At 47.5% G+C, this 19,431-nt stretch overlaps 1 protein-coding gene across 3 annotated transcripts; it reads left to right on the top strand.

Annotated features, from left to right (window-relative positions):
- The first annotated feature begins 1,490 nt into the window (after nucleotides 1–1,490).
- Nucleotides 1,491–18,868, top strand: LOC105039718 (uncharacterized). Of its 3 annotated transcripts, XR_831244.4 has the most exons (4): nucleotides 1,491–2,466; nucleotides 5,851–6,077; nucleotides 18,406–18,540; nucleotides 18,678–18,868. XR_831244.4 is itself a non-coding variant. In XM_010916333.4 (3 exons), the coding sequence occupies exons 1-3, from the start codon at nucleotides 2,243–2,245 to the stop codon at nucleotides 18,429–18,431; spliced, it is 477 nt and encodes a 158-aa protein (XP_010914635.1). In that variant the 5' UTR covers nucleotides 1,491–2,242; the 3' UTR covers nucleotides 18,432–18,868. The 3 variants fall into 3 exon arrangements, 2 of the variants coding, with proteins under 2 accessions (XP_010914635.1, XP_010916106.1); XM_010916333.4 differs by having other exon boundaries at nucleotides 18,406–18,868; XM_010917804.4 differs by lacking the exons at nucleotides 18,406–18,540; nucleotides 18,678–18,868 and adding an exon at nucleotides 17,750–18,101 and having other exon boundaries at nucleotides 1,517–2,466.
- The last annotated feature ends 563 nt before the right edge of the window (nucleotides 18,869–19,431 follow it).

Below are 19,431 nucleotides of genomic sequence, written 5' to 3'. Positions count from 1 at the left end.
TTATGATGTTATCTAATATTATTTTTGAATTTTTATTTTTAAAAATTAAAAAATAAAAAAATATTTGTTTAATGACTAACCAAACGCACCTTAAACATCCCTTTTTTTTTTTCCCATTGTTTAGAGAAACAGAAAAAAAAATATAATAATAATAATATAATTAGATCAAAATTTATTTTTCATATGACACCAGCACTAAGATCCAACAGCAAGTCTGAATTAATGGGTGTCAACTGTTTCGATCTACGCTATGTCATGTGTGTCATAATAGAGAAAAAACACAACCATTATAGCAGTAGGTATGCATTATGTCAGCCCCCTGTGACACCATTGATGGCCAAGGGTAAAACCGATATAAAAATGAGCAAAAAGTAGTAGTGGCAAAATAGGAATGGAATAATGTAGGTGCTCTTTACTTACCTTAGGATGGAGCGGGGTGGGTAGAGTCTCGGAACAAGATGGGATAGATGGAACTAGACGGAACTAAATAGAGCAGATTAGATGATCGAATCAGATAAAATAATATATATATTTTTTTATATGCAAATCAATTTTTTACCCCGAGAAGGGAGTGTATAAGAGTTATGTATATTTAGATTGGGTTTGAAGTGGATTTTATCATTATCTGCTCCACATCGTTTATGATTTTGGATAAAATTCATCTCATTAGTGTCAAATTAGATATCTGAGGGGTCAGAGTACATTGTCATCTCAGTCAAAAATCTAGAATATGCTTTAATATAGGAAAATCATAATATAATACATTTAAATATATGGATAAATAGATTTCTTGGTTCTAAAGCAGCAGTGGGCTGGTCAGTCATGGGCCATTGGGCTGAATTCATTATCACGAGGTTGAGCCCGATAGACATACATACTTTTACCCACAATTTAGTCCATAGATCACGATCATCCAATTTGACATCTTCTTATAGAGGTAAAAATAATATGGATGATATTTATCTGAATATTTTAATATTAAATCAATTTAAATACGAACAAAAATTTGAGAATCTGATTAATATTCGTATCTGTATCTATATTTACTAAAAAAATAGATATAGATATAGATATAGATAGACAACTATTCAATTCGCATCTGAATATTTAAATTTATATATAATTTTATATAATATTTATTTATTTTTTAAAAAAATATACCATAAGAACTTATTAAATTATTATTAACTTAATTTATTATCTATTTAATAATAATTTTAATTTTATAGTCATAAAATTATCTAATTTATATTCATAATTATATCCATATTTTTAATATCTGAATAATATTTATATTTATTTAAAATAAATATAAATATAATTTGTATATTTAAATAATATTTATATTCTTATTTGTGTTCGTCGGAGGAGATAAATATGGACACCGAATATGTTGTATCGATCCAGTTTCCGCGACTCTGTAAAATTATCCTGGAGAGCCGACAGTTGTAGTTACCCTCGCTGCCTTCCGACGGGCGTGCAGCGTACGCAAATGAGGGTCACGTGTTGCCGTTTGATCTTATCCACGGCGCTATCGTGCGGTAGTCAGGCTTTCGCAGGTTCGCAGGCGTCTGCAAACAAAAGAGCAACTGTTTTCTGCCGTCGCAGGAAGCGATGGTGGGGGGCGGAAGGCTTCGCGAGAAAGCGGAGACAAGCTATTGATTGAACCTCTCCAACAACCGAGCGTTCGAGTCGAGATCTCTCCATCGTCGCCTTCCGTTTGCTCTCCCTGCGCCGATCCGAAATCTCAATCTCAATCTCATCTCGCGTCGACGGAAGAGCAAACGCCGATCTTTTTGCGCCGAGATCGATTAGATCCGCCGCTCGTGTGCCAGATCTAATTCCGCTTCAGGGAGTATTTTCGAGGTTGGAAGGTTTTATTAGGGTTTCCATTAAATTCTTCTTAGAAATTCTTCTTGCTTTCGGGATAATTCTTTGATAATTTTCTCGGTAGAGCTTGCTTTCTTTTTTCACGAATTCGGATCGGGATTCTCGAAGAAAATTTGAGATATTGTGGAGATCTGGGAATTCCGTTGCTTGGAGTTAGATATTTGGGCAGAAGAAATTGGAAATTTTTGGCCGTTTTGATTCAATGATTGATTGGAAGAAAGATGGAAAATTGGAGATCTAGTTTGATAAATTGGATTGTTTCAGATGGAGAAATCTTAATTGCTTCCGATTAGAGGGGGCGTGACCGCAGAATCTAGGGTTTTGTGGGTTCTTTTTACCGTACGAAGAAGTCATGTTCTACGGGGCGTTGGTATGGGATCCATGGCTGATCGTGTCTCAGATCGTCTGCCTTCAGTGTTTGTACTACCTGACTCTCGGACTGTTCATGGCCATTCTCGTTGGCACTCGCGTGTCCAGGTTGAGCCTCATGTATTTCTTCGATTTCTCAACTCTTACTGCTTCCACGGTCACTGGGTGGTGCGCGATTGTTTCATTTCTTCTCAGCTCTCTTACCGGGTAACCATTGGGCTTACTTGTTCATTTGTCCTCTTTTTTGTTGGTGTAATTCTTTGCTGCGTGACACTATCTTTTTTTGCCGATATTTTATCATTGAAATTTCCTATGTCCGACTTTTGTATTTGTTAGTTTAGATAGTGGTTTATGACAAATTTTTCCCCCATATTACTAGGACGTTTTCCTACTTTGTTTTTTTTTCCCTACCGTGTCTGGCAAGATTGTGAAAAATTTGTAATTTTAATAATGGTATATTTAGTATCATATGTGTAATGCATGCCTAATTACATGTGCACAAATAGATTATCATAAGTTTTGTGCCCATTTGTTTCAATGTTGGTGCAGTATGCATACCAGCCATGCGCTTTTGAGGGTTGTTCTTGAGCTCTTCAGGAATTTCCACTAAGATGGTTACGTTGTGGCCAGTGACCCTTTCAAAACCTCGAATTCAACACTGTCAATCACTTGAAGATAAAAACGAAGACTAATGAGTCAATTTGGAGTCAGCTATGTGGTCTCTGTCATGTTCTAGATTAAGTCACTGGAGCAGGTAACCATCATTATGTAATAGATGAGTACATCCATACAGCTGTGTTTGGACTAGACCTCCTTCCTTACCATTTCAATCTTAAGCAATGGATAATAAAACCAAGTCGTTAGGAAGTTAGCTGTAAGTGAATGGATTAGCTTTTTGTTCTATGTTTAATAATATTTTGGACATTTAGGAGCTGTATGGCTGTTAGATTAATTTGCTTGTGGTTCTTTTTATGAAACAATTATGATAGATCATAAAACTTGACAAAAGAGTTCTGTAAAGAATTGGTCCTTTCACCATTTTTTTTTTATAAATTTGTTTTACAGAAAATCAGGATTTATAACTATCCATTTTAAGAAACCTGACATACAACTAAGTAACCCCTCAGTTATGCATTGGTGGTACACATATAATTTAATTACCAAAGATTTGATAAATTCAACCTTTTTTATTTGCACTTTTTGTACTCTTTAGATTGTCACAATTGGAGCTAGGAGACTGGATAGATCTTTCAAAAATTGCATGAGAATGATACAATTTTGTATAACGATTCAGTGGAGGCGAGTGAAGTAGTTCCTGATATGCTTTTCAAAGTATCACATTAGGGAGATGCATTATACTGTTTTGCATTCAACAAATCAAGCAGGTTTTGTGGTTAAAGCTATTATTGGACCCATCTGGAAGTGTGTTTTTCAAAATTGAGCCCATCACAGAAGAAAAAACAGATCATTGTTGCACCCTGCGTTCTTGGGTCATGGCTGCTCTGGGAATCAATAGTGAAAACAATGGTTGTGGTGAAGTCAATGGGTTTCAAAATTGAAGCATCTACATCTTTGTGGTGATACCTAAAGCGTACGAGCAATTAGAATTTGAGGATCACCATTCATTTCCTCATCTCTATAGGCTTCTTTCATGTATCTAGAAGCCATTATTTTGAATGTTTAGTTGGGTTCGGTCCACCATTGAACCATAGCCACAAGCACTCTCTTGCCATGTCCAGGTTTCACCCATCACAGTCCCACTTGAGATACACAGACAGTGCAACTAAATGTTATTTGCCTACGTAGATGCTGCACTTGCATAGACTAAATTGGAGCAGCTTGATGAGAAAGTCCAGTTAGTTCATGAGCTTGGGACCAAAATTTTATTCACTTAATGCCTTCCTCTAACAGCATATGGTTGAATCATGTGCCAGTAGCCTTTATAACCTCTTATTTCAGTATTCTTAAATTGTCATGTGAAATGATCTGTGGAAGCTCCCATATGTTCATAGTTTTACGTGCATGCTCATGTGCTGTTAAAGGATATATGTTTGTAAGCCCCACTTGTCATGAATATTGTTTTATCATGCCTATCAGTATCCTGATTTTGTCGATTTATTGGTTCATTTTTTCCCCAGAAAACTCAGGCAATACCACCATAAACTTGTGAAGCCTTTATAACATAGTGAACAATGTAAAGCTGTAAACATCATCATCATAGAGGTTTAGGGAGCGAAACTTAATATATGACATAGATATGTCAAGCTATGCAAATACAGCTCTTGATTTTCTAGACTTTTTGTGCTTGTTCAAGTGAATTATGTGATAGCTACAGATATGTTTACTAAGGATGTTCAAACTAATGATCCTTCAGATGCCAAATGTTTGCATAGACTATTTGGATTTTTAAGCATGGAGTGTGATTGAAGGCCTTCAATATCTTCATCTTCCAAATCAAGTCTGATGTTCTTATTAAAACATTAGCATGCATGCCATACTTATTTTCAAAATTCCACAAAGTAATTTGGAAATGTTCTTTTTTAGAAAAAGGTGCTACACAGAAAACAAACTTTAGTAAAATGTCAATTTTTTTCTTGAAATTAGATTTTTGCACTTTTGGGGTAGGGGTGTCAGATAATAATTACTGGACTTATGGTCATTTCCATTGCTTGATAGAATATTAAAATCCTATGGTTCATTGTTACAGCAGCAAAAGAGTTATCAACACCATCAATGAATAAGAATCATCAGCACTTGATAAGCTCTAAATGGTGCTTTCTTCACATATTTGTGTTGGACATATCCTGTTCAATAAGAAACCTAATTCTCTAACCTCTTGAGTTCTCATCCAGTGAGAGCCTACTTAATTATTCAAAGTTTCTTGGCAATAAGCTGCATCCATGCATACATTATGTATCTTGGCGTCATGCATGCATGTGGGCGTGGGTGCCTATACCTTTTGCAATATGCTTAAACACAAGTCCCTTAGCCAGAAATTCCTCCAAAAGTTTGAAAGTACTTATCTGTACAAATGAATAGGTGCCAAATGTCGTATTTGAAATTTATTGTCATGGTTGACTTTGCTGAGTTTGTTTGTTATTTTGACTGTTCAATTTTTGATTACTTCTTGTTACATTAATAAGTGCTAGACTTATCATTTTGACTATTGAGAGTAATTGACCATTCTGAGTCCCTTCTTATGCATTTTCTTGTAAATTACAGACTAAGATCTCAAAGAGAACTGCTGCTTTGACTTCATTATATTTATTTATTCCATATAAAAATAGCTCTTTTTTTAAAAAAAAAAAAAGAAAACCGCAATTAGTGGAGAGGATCTGCCTGAAGAGTAAAAACCATGTTTTAACAGACTCATCTTATCTTCGATGTCGTTTGTGGAGGTTTGGGAGACCTGAGCATGGACATAGTATTATTTGGATTTTCATGCTAGGAGTTAGCTCACTTGTTTTTAATGGTATTATTTATTAATTTTGTCTTCTCTTATAAGTATGATCCTGTTGAAGAACTTGTTCTTGGTGGACGTTGGCTACATATTGTTATGCTTTTAAATTCATTTTTCCTTCACTTGAGCAGGGCAGGTTACTTACTTTATCTGATCGAGAGAGCCAAAAAATGTTTAGATTTTTCGGCTACCCTCTATATCATTCATCTCTTTATATGCATCATTTATGGAGGATGGCCGTCCTCCATCACATGGTGGGTTGTTAATATTACCGGATTGGCATTGATGTCTTTGCTTGGAGAATGGCTGTGTATCAGACGTGAATTACGAGAAATTCCTATTACACGACTTCGTTCAAGTAAGCATCTTGTGCTCGTTGCATTGGCTATTTATATTGCATTTCATGCATAGAACATGAAAACTTCTTCTGATTTTCTATCATCATGATTTATGGTTATCGGACTAGTGATGCTCCCTGCAAGATTTCCCCCTTTTGTCTTAATAATCTAGTTTTCATTTATTTAACTGTCCGCCTTTTGATTTCTATTTGTATCATTCAATATTCTAAGAAGGCAGACAATATGGTATCGTATTGCAATTTCTGGTAACAACTAGGTGGGGGCTGGGAACTTATGTTCAAACCCTAAATCCATGCAAACAGTAATGTTATTTAATTCAAACACACAAAGTGAAGAGGACAGAAAAGCTAACTACCACAAACTGTTCATTAACAACAGGACCAGGCTCTAAGCAGCATGCACAGCTTGTTCTATGAATGCCAAACAGAAAGTTCTTTTGGACAATTAAATTTAATATGGCACTCAGATCATCAAATATGATTCTTTGTTTTTTCCATCAAGTTTCTTCTATTATCATCCATAAAGACCTATATCATGGATAATGGATATTTTCTTGCAGCTTTTCTTTTGTTTCCCTCAAATTGCCCTCATATGTCATTGATGTAGCTATGCAACCTGTTGGTGCGAAAATCTGCTCGCGCCGGAGAAGCTGGAGTCGGGGAAGCCGCGGTCGCCGCCGGGACCTGCAAAGAAAGTCTAAACCGGAGGTGGGGTTGCTCCGGCAAGACCCTCCGACGCTCAAGTCAGTTCTCTGCCTCAACAAGAATGGAGTGCTCGAACGGAGAATTTAGCAGAGTTTTGAGATAAGAAATGAGCTTAGAGAATAACGTATCTGGGTCTTCCTTTTATAGGCGGAGGAGATAACGGATTGATGGCGACGTTTGTAACCGTCAGGTAGTGGGCCGCCCTTAGTCAGGAGGAATCTACTGCGAAGAGTAGTGGAGCGGAGCCGTGGCCATCACTGGGGCGTGCCACGTGGAATCTGTCGTGGGAAGTGGGATGCAGATGCTACGGCGTCTTGCCAGCGGATGGGAGAATCGTGCGATATCTGCTGCAGGAGGTGGAGCAGGATCGCGGCCGTTTATCGTGGCCTGTCAGGCAGTAATGGAGCCGCGTGGGCGCGGGATCCGCCGCAGAGAGTGGAGCAGTGTTGCGATCGTTACTGCGGCCTGTCAGGGAGTGATGGAGCTGCGCGGAGTTCGCCGCAGGAAGTGGAGCAGGATCGTGGCCGTGATTGTGGCCTGGGAGTGCAGATCTGCCGGCTGAAGCTCGGCAGCGGTTGGAGTTCGGCCCTCGTATGGATCCGGGCGGAGTCCTCCTTGCGATTGGGGTCGTGGGTGGAGCCCGGCTCCCGTGGGGGTCCGGACGGAGTCCGGACATAGTCTGTCTGTAGCCGTCGAAGTTGAGGACGGAGTCCGGCTCTCGTAGGAGCCCGGACGAAGTCCTCCTGTGATTAGAGTCGAAGGAGAGGTCCGGCTCCCGTAGGAGTCCGCTTGCAGTTGACGTTGTTGGCAGAGTCCGGCTCCTGTAGGAGTCCGGACGGAGGCTACTGGCAGCTGTTGGAGCTGAGGACAAAGCCCGACTCCCGTAGGAGTTCGGGCGGAGTCTTCCTGCAATTAAAGTCAAAGGCGAAGTCTGGCTCCCGTAGGAGTCCGGACGAGACTTACCAGCGGTCGATGCTGAGGACGGAGCCCGACTCCCGTAGGAGTCCGGGCGGAGCTGTCTTGTAGTCGATGTCGGCGGCGGAGCCCGGCTCCCGTAGGAGTCCGGGCGGAGCTGTCTTGTAGTCGATGTCGGCGGCGGAGCCCGGCTCCCGTAGGAGTCCGGACGGAGCTGTCCTGTAGTCGATGTCGGCGGCGGAGCCCGGCTCCCGTAGGAGTCCGGGCGGAGCTGTCTTGTAGTCGATGTCGGCGGCGGAGCCCGGCTCCCGTAGGAGTCCGGACGGAGCTGTCCTGTAGTCGATGTCGGCGGCGGAGCCCGGCTCCCGTAGGAGTCCGGGTGGAGCTGTCTTGTAGTCGATGTCGGCGGCGGAGCCCGGCTCCCGTAGGAGTCCGGACGGAGCTGTCCTGTAGTCGATGTCGGCGGTGGAGCCCGGCTCCCGTAGGAGTCCGGGCGGAGCTGTCTTGTAGTCGATGTCGGCGGTGGAGCCCGGCTCCCGTAGGAGTCCGGACGGAGCTGTCCTGTTCGTAGTCGATTCCGCTGAGGATTTCAGCTGTGGGTATTTTATACCCAACACCAGTCCCCCTACTTCCGAGTTTGACTTTCAAACGAAGGAAGTACAGAGAGAGAGACGGGCACAGCCGAAACCGTCCCTTCGAATCCTGCGCACTGCCGCCTCCGGATATTTTGGCATTAAATGTGCGCGTGTCGGAGTCTTTTCGAATTGGAGCGGTACGAGGGGACGCTTCGAAAATCCCGCAAGCACTCTGGCCTAGGTATGGCGTAATTATGATCCTGCCAACCGTCAGCCGCTTTTAGCCGTCTGCCAGGGGGAGTGGGACACGTGTCGGATGCGGACTGGCCTGGGGGATTCGCGATCATTATGGCGCCGGATCCCAGGGTCTATTTAAACCCGTCCTCCCTCCTTTAGGCGTCCTACTCCATTCCTGAGTTTTCGCTGGTGTCTGTCTTCTCTTCGAGAGCCCTGCTTTAGTGATCGTCTTCTCGAGCCGTAGGCGCCTCCCGTTTCTCGTCCCCCAGGTCCCTCAGAGTAATATAGGTTAGTGCCAACCTTCCTCTCACCGCCTAGGGGCTTCTCCTCTCATCATTACTTTTGTGCGTCCCTCCGAGTTAGCCTTCGGCCTCTCGTTCCCCTTTCGGTCCGTCTTTTTAGGGTCCTTTAGATCCTCCCTTCGAAACTACTCAAAATGTCCTCTGGCTCTTCTGCTCCCGGCAGTTCCGAGAGTTCTTCTGCTTCAAACCCCCAGGTCCCTGTCTCTGTGGACGAACCCGCGTCCGGGGCTGGGCCTCGCCCGGTTTTCGCACCGGGCGTTATTCCATATTCGTCGACTTCGGAGGAACTCCTTCTGATAAGGGTTCAGTATGGGGTTCCTCCGGAGTACGACCTGGAGCTACCTGGCCCCTCTGACCGGGCCAGCACTCCTCCTCCCGGTCGCTTCTGTTTGTATCAGGAAGCGTTCCGTGCCGGACTCCGGCTTCCGCTTCCTGCCTTTGTCGCTGCCTTCTTCCGCTTCTTGGACATTTCTCTCGCTTCCGTGGCCCTGAATTCTTTTAGGTTTTTGATAGGGTTTCTCTCCCTCTGCCACATAGTCGAGGTTCAGCCGTCCCTCTCCTTGTTTAGGCATTTTTACACCTTCAAACGCCATCCTTCGGCGAAGGACTGGTGGTACTTCTCCCCCCAGTTTGGTAAGAAGGGGTTGCTGAAGGGCGCCCCTTCTTCGATTCACAATTGGAAGGGGAAATACCTCTTCGTCCACTACCCGACCCTGGAACTGGGCCTGCCCCCTTGGGGTTCTCTGAGGGATTCCGTCCGTCGGGCTCCCAGCCTGGGGGAGGACGACCTCCAGGCTGTCCAGAAGCTTCTAACTTATCCCGCTCCTTCCCTTCCTAATCTTCTGAGGGAGCAGCTTCTTTTCAACATCGGCCTGAGCCCTCAGGATCCAGCGAGTATTCATCTTATCTTTTCTTTTCTTGCCTTCCTCTTCTTCTTCTCTTTACCTCTTTTTCCTTCCCACTCTCTTCTTTTTCTTTCTCTTTTTTTTTTTTTTTTTTTTTTTGATTCTTGATTGATCGGTGTTGCTTCTTTTTCCCTTTTTTCTCCTTCCTTCTCCTTTTTTCTTTTCTCATCATTTTTTTTTTTTAGAAATGGACGCCGAAGCAGCGCGGATGCTCGCCAGGGGCATGAGAGCTCAGAAGAGAAAGGGCGCGGCGGCCTCCGGATCGGCGAAGAGGGCCAGGGCGGAGGAGACGAGCTTGGCTGCGCCCGTCCAGGCGGCCCCGGCCATCGACATTCCTTCAGATGCCGAGTCAGTGGCCCCCCGGGCCTCCTCGAGGAGCCCGTCGACTGGGGCCCCCGCTCCGGGGGTTCGCCCCACGGAGGCATCCGCCGCGGGGAGGAGGAGGAAATCGGTGGCTCGCAGGACGAGTAGCCACCGAGCTGCTGTAGACGAGTCCGTCTGCTCCGAGGAGGGATCGGAGAATCCCTTCAACGATAGGGACTTGATCAGGCGGCTGCTCGACGGCTGCATCCTGTCCGACGTCGTGGAGAGGATCGACCGCGCCGATCCTGAGCAGCGGGTTTGGGACTCTTTGGGGTCCTTCCTCGAGGTAAGCGGATATTTATTTACACGGTCACTCGGCCTTTGTCGTAATTCTCTATCCGTCCTTGCAGATTGGGCACCAGCTCTTCGCCTATGTCGAGGCGACGAGCCGCATGAGGAGGGACCTCCTTCAGGCGGAGGAACGCTGCCAAGCCGAGGTTGCTCGCCTCCAAGCGAAGACGGCCGAAGTAGTCGCCCTCCAGGAGGCCCTGGAAAGAGAAAGGCAAGCCCGGGAAGAGGAGAGACGGATCTTGGAGGAGTCGGCGAGGAAGGCGGAGGCCGAGGTCGCCCATTTGGTCGAGCAAACTCCGGTCCTGGTCTCGGAGGTCAGGGCCCTTGCGGTGGAGGAATTCAAGGCCTCCGCGGAGATGAGGGACCTGAATGTCCAGTTCGGCCAGGAGGCGTTCACCAAGGGGTTCGAGCTCTGCCAAGAGAAGGTGGCCAGCAAATACCCCGAACTCGATCTCGGCTTTCTTGAGGAGTCTGAAGACGAAGCCGGCCCCTCGTCCGCCGCCACCGCGGTCGCACCCCCCGCGTCGAGTTCTCCACCTCCTGCCCCTGAGGTCTGAGACCTCTGATCTTGTGCCCTTATTTTGTCGCCATATTTTTTTTCTGTTTGTCTTCAAAATTATTCAATCAATAAAGTCGAATTTCTTGTTGTGGATGGCTTCTCCTTCCCCCTCCTCCTTCTTTCTGCTTTTCTTCTTGTAATGAGTCGATCTTTGATGCTTGCATCTTCCGATGGCAGTGCCCTGCTGAAGCACTCCCCTTGCCCCTGGGGGTCCCGCTGAAATCAACAATCCAGCGGTTGAAAAAGGAGGTCCTTCACCTGACGAAGAAGTTAAAGAAGACGGAAGGCGAGCTCCGCAAATCAAGAGAAGGCCATTCTGAAGCCGCCGCTGAGGCCGCCCACTTTCGGAGTCTCCATGTGAAGGCGATCATGGATTACAGTCGGAGGAAGGCGAACTTCACGAAGGAGCTCGAGGAATGCAAGAAGAGCACCAGCGACCGAATTTGGGCTCAAGAAGCCAGGATCAGCGCCCTTAAGGTGGAACTGTCAGCTGCGAAGAGGAAGATCGGCCAGCTGGAAGGAAACTCATCCCGGCTCTTGGCCCGGGTCGATGATGGACAGAAGTGGTCGCAGAAGGTCTCCGACCTTCAAAAGCAGCTCCAAGACGCCGAGATGAGCCACGACGTGCAGCGGGCCAGCTGGCGCCGGCAAGTGGAAGAGTATAAAGGGAGATTTCGGACGGCGGCTGACGAGGTCGTCCGTCTCCAGAGGCAGCTGGCTAATAGGGCGCAGCTTACTTCCGCCCAAGATTCCGAAGAGCTCCAAGCCCTGAGAGGCACTGTTGAAGGGATTTCTGTCTCCCTCGGGGAGAAGACAGCCGAGCTGCAACAAGTGAAGATCCAACTGGCACTTGAGCGGCAGGCCGTCGCAGACGCGGAGGCGGAGTCCGAAGTTTTGCGGAAGTGGCGTCGAGAAGCGGAGGCTGAGAGCCAGCAACTTCGTCGGGCGCTCCAGGACGCGCTGCGGAAGAGGGAAGAACTAGAAGAAGCAATAGAGAACCTGAGGCAGTCCTGGTTGAGGGATGGAGTAGATAACCCTAGGTCGGAGGGAGCAGGGCCTCCTTAGAGCTCTTTTGTCTTTCTGTCTTATCATGTAGTTATTTCCTTTTTGTCGTTTTGCCCTTCTTTCCTTGGCCGTCCTGGCCTTGTAGTGTGCATATCGGAAATGAAATGAAAAGAGCATTTTGCGTTACCTCGTCCGCGTGCTGCACTAATATTGTTGTCTGCTGAACCTTTCCTGTCGTTTGACTTGTTTGATGTAGACGTCGTCGGGGGGTGGGGGCTTTTTCCCTTCATCCGATCTTGTTAGGCGGCCGGGTTTCGCCACCATTAACCCCCGCTGCAGAAGTCGTGGCTGGAGCCCGGCTCCCGTAGGAGTCCGGACGAAGTCTTCCTTGTAGGCGGAATCCGGCTCCCGTAGGAGTCCGGGTGAAGTCTTCCTTGTAGGCGGAACCCGACTCCCATAGGAGTCCGGGTGAAGTCTTCCTTGGCGTTGGAACCCGGCTCCCGTAGGAGTCCGGGTGAAGTCTTCCTTGGCGTTGGGACCCGGCTCCCGTAGGAGTCCGGGTGAAGTCTTCCTTGGTGTTGGAACCCGGCTCCCGTAGGAGTCCAGGCCTTCCATTTTGCTCGAGCCGGCGTGAGGTTCTCCTCTCGTTACCAGCCTGGTTTGTGGGGGCGCGTTAGGGCGCTGTAAGGCCTCTCCCCCATCCGGTCTAAAAGAACCGGGTCTCCGACTTTACTCATGTCAGGACGAGGTTCTCCTCCTGTTCCTGACATGGCTGTGGGGGCACATTAGGGCGTTGTAAGGCCTCTCCCCCCATCCGGTCTAAAAGAACCGGGCCTTTGACTTTGCTCAAGTTAGGGCGAGGTTTTCCTCCTGTCCCTAACAGGGCTGTAGGGGCACATTAGGGCATTGTAAGGCCTCTCCCCCCATCCGGTCTAAAAGAACCGGGCCTTTGACTTTGCTCAAGTTAGGGCGAAGTTCTCCTCCTGTCCCTAACAGGGCTGTGGGGGCACATTGGGGCGTTGTAAGGCCTCTCTCCCCATCCGGTCTAAAAGAACCGGGCCTTTGACTTTGCTCAAGTTAGGGCGAGGTTCTCCTCCTGTCCCTAATAGAGCTGTGGGGGCACATTGGGGCGTTGTAAGGCCTCTCCCCCCATCCGGTCTAAAAGAACCGGACCTTTGACTTTGCTCATGTCAGGACGAGGTTCTCCTCCTGTTCCTGATATGGCTGTGGTTTTTGGAGGGGTTGTATCCAGTCGTAACAAATCCATGCCAGGTGGGAAGAGCACGTTAGGTAGAAAGAAAATTAGATTCAAGGCGAAATCGTAAGTGATACATTTACAGTTTTCCCGCTCCTCCTTGAGGCCCTCCGGTGATGGAGTCGATGGTCCCGATGGGAGGCCGGTCCCCGGGTTGCTCCTCCCTTTTCTGCGGTTCAGGCTGTGGGAGGGCTCTTGGCCGGTCTCCTCTACCCTCAGGCCTGCGGCGGATGAATCTGTCGAGTCGACCTCGCCGAATGAGCTCCTCGATCTCGTCCTGGAGCTGGATGCATTCTTCGGTGTCGTAGCCGTGGTCGCGGTGGTAGAGGCAGAACTTGTTGGGGTTGCGCTTCCCGGGATGTGTGCGCATCCTCTCCGGCCTAGGGAGCTGCTCCCTGACCTCCATTAATACCTGGGCCTTCGAGGCGTTGAGGGGGGTGTAGTTGCGAAATCTCCCTGGTGGGGAGCCCCGCCGAACCCCGCGGTCCGGGCTTCTCTGCCTGCGTGCCCGGGGTGGAGTATGGGCGCGCTTATGCCCAGGAGGGGATCGGGAACGCGGCCGGGCTTCCTTTGGCCTTTTCTCAGCTGCGGGCTTACTCGAATCTCCCGCTTGACGCTCCCTTGCTGTCTCTTCGTCCTTCATTTTGAAGGCTTCTTCCGCTCGGGCGTATCCTTCAGCCCGAGCCAGTAAATCGGCAAAATCCCTGGGGTACTTCTTCTCCAGGGAGTACAAAAGATCATTCTTCTGAAGGCCACCTTTCAGGGCGGCCATGGCAACTGATTGGTCCAAGTTCCGGACCTCCAACGCCGCGATGTTAAAGCGGTTGACGTAGGCCCGTATGGACTCCCCTTCCCTCTGCTTGATGTTGATGAGGGACTCCGAACCCTTCCGGGGACGCCGGCTGCTGACAAAATGGGCCACAAATTGGTGGCTCATTTGATCGAAGGAAAAGATGGTACCCGGCTTCAAAGCCGAGTACCAGTTCCTCGCTGCTCCCTTCAAAGTAGACGGGAAAGCCCGGCATAAGATGGCGTCAGGAGCGCCGTGAAGCAGCATCATCGTTCGGAAGGCCTCCAGATGATCAATCGGGTCCGAAGTCCCGTCGTAGCTTTCGAACTGGGGAAGTTTGAAGTTTGGCAGGATCGGTTCCTGCATAATCATTTGGGAGAAGGGAGGGTCAGTGCAAATATCCTCACCATAAGCGGGGGGCGCGTGGCGGAGTTCTTCAATCCGCCGGTTCATCTCCTGGAGCCTCCGGTCCAGGAAATCCTCTCGACTTCGAGTCTCGAGGGTCCTTTGGCAGAACGGGGGCAGGGATCTTCCAGGGGTGGAGTCGTGGTCCGATTGAGGGCTCTCTACCCTCGGATTTGTTTTCCCGGGAAGGACGAGGCGGCTGGCCCAGGTGGCCCACCCCGCCGCCGGGTTCTAGCATTCTGGCGATGCCCTTTCCGGGTGCGCTGACGCCTGCGGTTGCTGCTGCTGCATTGCTTGCACAGCTTCGACGAGGCCTCTGACCTGCTGTGCCAGCAAGTCAAATTGCTCCGCGCCGACCGCCGCCGCCGGAGGGGGAGGAGGAGGAGGCTGAGAAACAGGACGGGAGGCCGGAGCCTGAGATCTGGCCGCGGAGGCCGTGGACCGTCGGGTGGACGCCTTGCGCGGAGGCATCGAGTGTCGATCTCGCGGGGGAAGATTAGGAGTGGGTGACGGAGAGACGGTCGGAGACGGCTCCGTTGAACACTCCTTTAAGATCAAGGGTGCTGCGAAGACACAGTCCCTTCCTCTAGCGCCAATCCTGTTGGTGCGAAAATCTGCTCGCGCCGGAGAAGCTGGAGTCGGGGAAGCCGCGGTCGCCGTCGGGACCTGCAAAGGAAGTCTAAACCGGAGGTGTGGTTGCTTCGGCAAGACCCTCCGACGCTCAAGTCAGTTCTCTGCCTCAACAAGAATGGAGTGCTCGAACGGAGAATTTAGCAGAGTTTTGAGATAAGAAATGAGCTTAGAGAATAACGTATCTGGGTCTTCCTTTTATAGGCGGGGGAGGTAACGGATTGATGGCGACGTTTGTAACCGCCAGGTAGTGGGCCGCCCTTAGTCAGGAGGAATCTACTGCGAAGAGTAGTGGAGCGGAGCCGTGGCCATCACTGGGGCGTGCCACGTGGAATCTGTCGTGGGAAGTGGGATGCAGATGCTGCGGCGTCTTGCCAGCGGATGGGAGAATCGTGCGATATCTGCTGCAGGAGGTGGAGCAGGATCGCGGCCGTTTATCGTGGCCTGTCAGGCAGTAATGGAGCCGCGTGGGCGCGGGATCCGCCGCAGAGAGTGGAGCAGTGTTGCGATCGTTACTGCGGCCTGTCAGGGAGTGATGGAGCTGCGCGGAGTTCGCCGCAGGAAGTGGAGCAGGATCGTGGCCGTGATTGTGGCCTGGGAGTGCAGATCTGCCGGCTGAAGCTCGGCAGCGGTTGGAGTTCGGCCCTCGTATGGATCCGGGCGGAGTCCTCCTTGCGATTGGGGTCGTGGGTGGAGCCCGGCTCCCGTGGGGGTCCGGACGGAGTCCGGACATAGTCTGTCTGTAGCCGTCGAAGTTGAGGACGGAGTCCGGCTCTCGTAGGAGCCCGGACGAAGTCCTCCTGTGATTAGAGTCGAAGGAGAGGTCCGGCTCCCGTAGGAGTCCGCTTGCAGTTGACGTTGTTGGCAGAGTCCGGCTCCTGTAGGAGTCCGGACGGAGGCTACTGGCAGCTGTTGGAGCTGAGGACAAAGCCCGACTCCCGTAGGAGTTCGGGCGGAGTCTTCCTGCAATTAAAGTCAAAGGCGAAGTCTGGCTCCCGTAGGAGTCCGGAGGAGACTTACCAGCGGTCGATGCTGAGGACGGAGCCCGGCTCCCGTAGGAGTCCGGGCGGAGCTGTCCTGTAGTCGATGTCGGCGGTGGAGCCCGGCTCCCGTAGGAGTCCGGGCGGAGCTGTCCTGTAGTCGATGTCGGCGGCGGAGCCCGGCTCCCGTAGGAGTCCGGGCGGAGCTGTCCTGTAGTCGATGTCGGCGGCGGAGCCCGGCTCCCGTAGGAGTCCGGACGGAGCTGTCCTGTAGTCGATGTCGGCGGCAGAGCCCGGCTCCCGTAGGAGTCCGGGCGGAGCTGTCTTGTAGTCGATGTCGGCGGCGGAGCCCGGCTCCCGTAGGAGTCCGGGCGGAGCTGTCTTGTAGTCGATGTCGGCGGCGGAGCCCGGCTCCCGTAGGAGTCCGGGCGGAGCTGTCCTGTTCGTAGTCGATTCCGCTGAGGATTTCGGCTGTGGGTATTTTATACCCAACACAACCTATGGGGGAAACTTCATGTGTTTGTCTTCTATATCACCTTGTCTTAGACAGCTAGTAGAAGATGATACACCAACTTTGGGAGATTGGGGGGAACCTTGCTACCAGTGTACAATTGCTCTTCTGTTGTCTATGTCATTCATCCAGACTTGTTCATGTTAGAATGCTGGTGAGATGACACTAGAATGATCAACTTCCACCATTTCTACCTTCATAATTATCAATAGGGCTTGCTTTGATATTCACTAGATCATGAAGAAGCATGGAAAGTTCAACAAGTTCTTGTCTTTTAGATTCCTTCTATATAATGATTCCTAAGATCTTCTTAGTTTGCTGACAGAAACTGAGAAGAGGTCGGGATAGTGTCTGAATGTTCTTTTGTGAATCCCAATGTACTCTGTTTTTCCAATTATTTAGATATCAGCAGCCTGGTAGGTAGATTTCTCTTTTCATCATTCCATTTCAATGCAAAAAAGAAGTCAGTTAATTATAGATTGGTATTTTAGTTCCTTGGTCCATTTTGGCACCATGCGTGAAAAATTCATCTTCCACACCTTTCTTGTAGTATTGTTTCCTAAATCAGTTTCTTACTGAGACCTAACAATATTATGACTACCTATCAACCAAATAAGTTATTTTTATCTGGATGCAATTAGGAAATTTGATTTTTTATTTAGATGCTTGGAAGAATCTAAAGGCATGAGGCGAGAAAATCCCTCCATTACTGGTGCAACATGTGCTTGAACGTCCTGCTTGTTTTTCTGCCTTGAAATTTGGTTAGGCTCCTTTGTCTTATAAATAAATTGCTGAATTGCTGTCTATATGTTCTATATGTCTGATCTGACTGTAAATATAATTAGGAAAAGATTGGGATGTAGAACCTCTTAAGTAATAACTAGTTAACAGATTCATAATGAAACATGCGGGTAGCAAGAGCTAATATGTTACATTGTGTAAGATAATATCGTAATTAGTCTTTTGTGAGCATGTGCAAAGTGACCCAGTCTGTTCGGAGGTATATGTGGTGTTTTCTCTTGGGATGTAGAACCTCTAAGTAATGACTAGTTAACATTCACAATGAAACATGCGGGTAGCAAGAGCTAATATATTACATTGTGTAAGATAATATCGTAATTAGTCTTTTGTGAGCACGTGCAAAGTGACCCAGGTCGGAGGTATATGTGGCGTTCTCTCTTTTCGTTTTTTTTTTCCAAATTTTCTATAGCAACAAGGGGACTAATGGAATTTATTTTTGACAGATGTTTGACCACAAAATTTGGAAGAGAACAGTTACGCTTCATACTTTCTTATAGCCAGCCCATTCTAAATATCCTTTTCGTGGAAATGTCACGTTATGATTAGGTACGTCAACGGGGCGGATACTGTCGCAGCTTTGAAGATCTTTAGTGATTTCAATGTTGGAACGTTTTGGGACATCAATTTATGGAGAAGCAGACGATTCCAAACTGTAGAGTTGCATCGCGGAATCTACATGTTTATTATTTTTTACCTAATCCTGCGATCGTCCTTCTATTGGGAACTTTCGCAAGAATGTTTGGGCTTTTGGCCAATATGAAAATTTATATTAAAAATCAACTAGTTTGTACTTCAGCCCCTCCTTTTTGATATAACTGAACGCGTGCGTGGATTTTGCTTATCTTTCGTTAATTGTCTTGCAACAGTAGGTGGTCACAGGCAGTAGAACTCACCTTTTTGTGTACCAAAGTTGGCAATTTGCCATCTATACAAGTAGACAAAAGGCCATCATTACAGAGTAGAGTCTTTGTTCTGCTGTATTGGATTAATTTTATAGATACATCTGTCATTTTAGTCTTTTCAAGTGCAAGTAAGAACAAGTTCATGATGACATGTAATTTTTTTGCCGTTGTCCATCGAAGTGTTACTCTTTTTGTAGGTTCTCTTTGGAGCTTTTGGCAATGATTTTAGGAGATGGCCGGTCCTGGTTTTGTTTGACTGATTCATCAAGCTGCTCGTTTGATTTTGGTGGAGGGGAGTGGGTGCAAGATGGATGTTCAGACTTTGAAGCTTGGTAATCATGGCCATTATAGTCCTATTTTCGTAATCTTTGGGAGATTTTATTTCAAACACTTGTTTGCCAATTTCATGCTAGCAAGTGAGCTCACCATCCGGACTGTCTACAGTTTGAATAATGTTCCGGTTGTGCAGACGGCGTTGCTGTCGACCCTCGCCACGTTTTTCGGCGACCTACCAATCACAGGAAGTCTGCAAGTGGGCCGTCAAACAGGCTGAGGCTTGTTCTACGATTTTTCTTGGCTAAGTGCCATCGTCCATTAACTTTCCAACCATACCGTACAGTTCCATTGACTTGATCTCAATTCAATTCTTTATTTATTGCATTGGATCGTTGACCCATGACATGATGCACAATGAACGTAAGGTATGTGCTTAAAATCCAGAGAAATATTTTGTGCACCGCAGATGGTACAGTATTATATATACCATCCGTAATGATTGATTTTCACACGTGGTCGGTAATTTTTTTTCTTTGGTGCTGTATCCGATTTTGCATATGAGTCAATCATCATTGGTGGTGCAGCTCATGCGTGCCGTCCGTGGTGCACAAAATATTTCTTTAAAATTTAATATCCTTTGCACAGGCTTAAAAACCATCTGTAAATTATCTAAAAAGCGTAACCGGCGTAGGAACAATTGGAGGAATTAAAGAAGTAAAAATATTACCAATTCATTAGCCAATATATTCTTGAATAATCAAAAATTAAGAGAGAGATTTTATGAAATCTCATAGGATGTTAATTGATAAAAATATTATGGTTGGTTAAATATATTTTTCAAAATAATCTAATATTTATTTTAATGTGATCTGCATAAAAATATACTGCTGGCATGGATAAAGCTGAAGCAGTAGTCGTAAGCATGGGACAAAGCTAAGGGAGACAAA

This window comes from Elaeis guineensis, chromosome 2 (assembly GCF_000442705.2).
Source record: "Elaeis guineensis isolate ETL-2024a chromosome 2, EG11, whole genome shotgun sequence".
Lineage (NCBI taxonomy): Eukaryota > Viridiplantae > Streptophyta > Magnoliopsida > Arecales > Arecaceae > Elaeis > Elaeis guineensis.
This window is presented reverse-complemented; position numbering and strand designations above follow the sequence as displayed.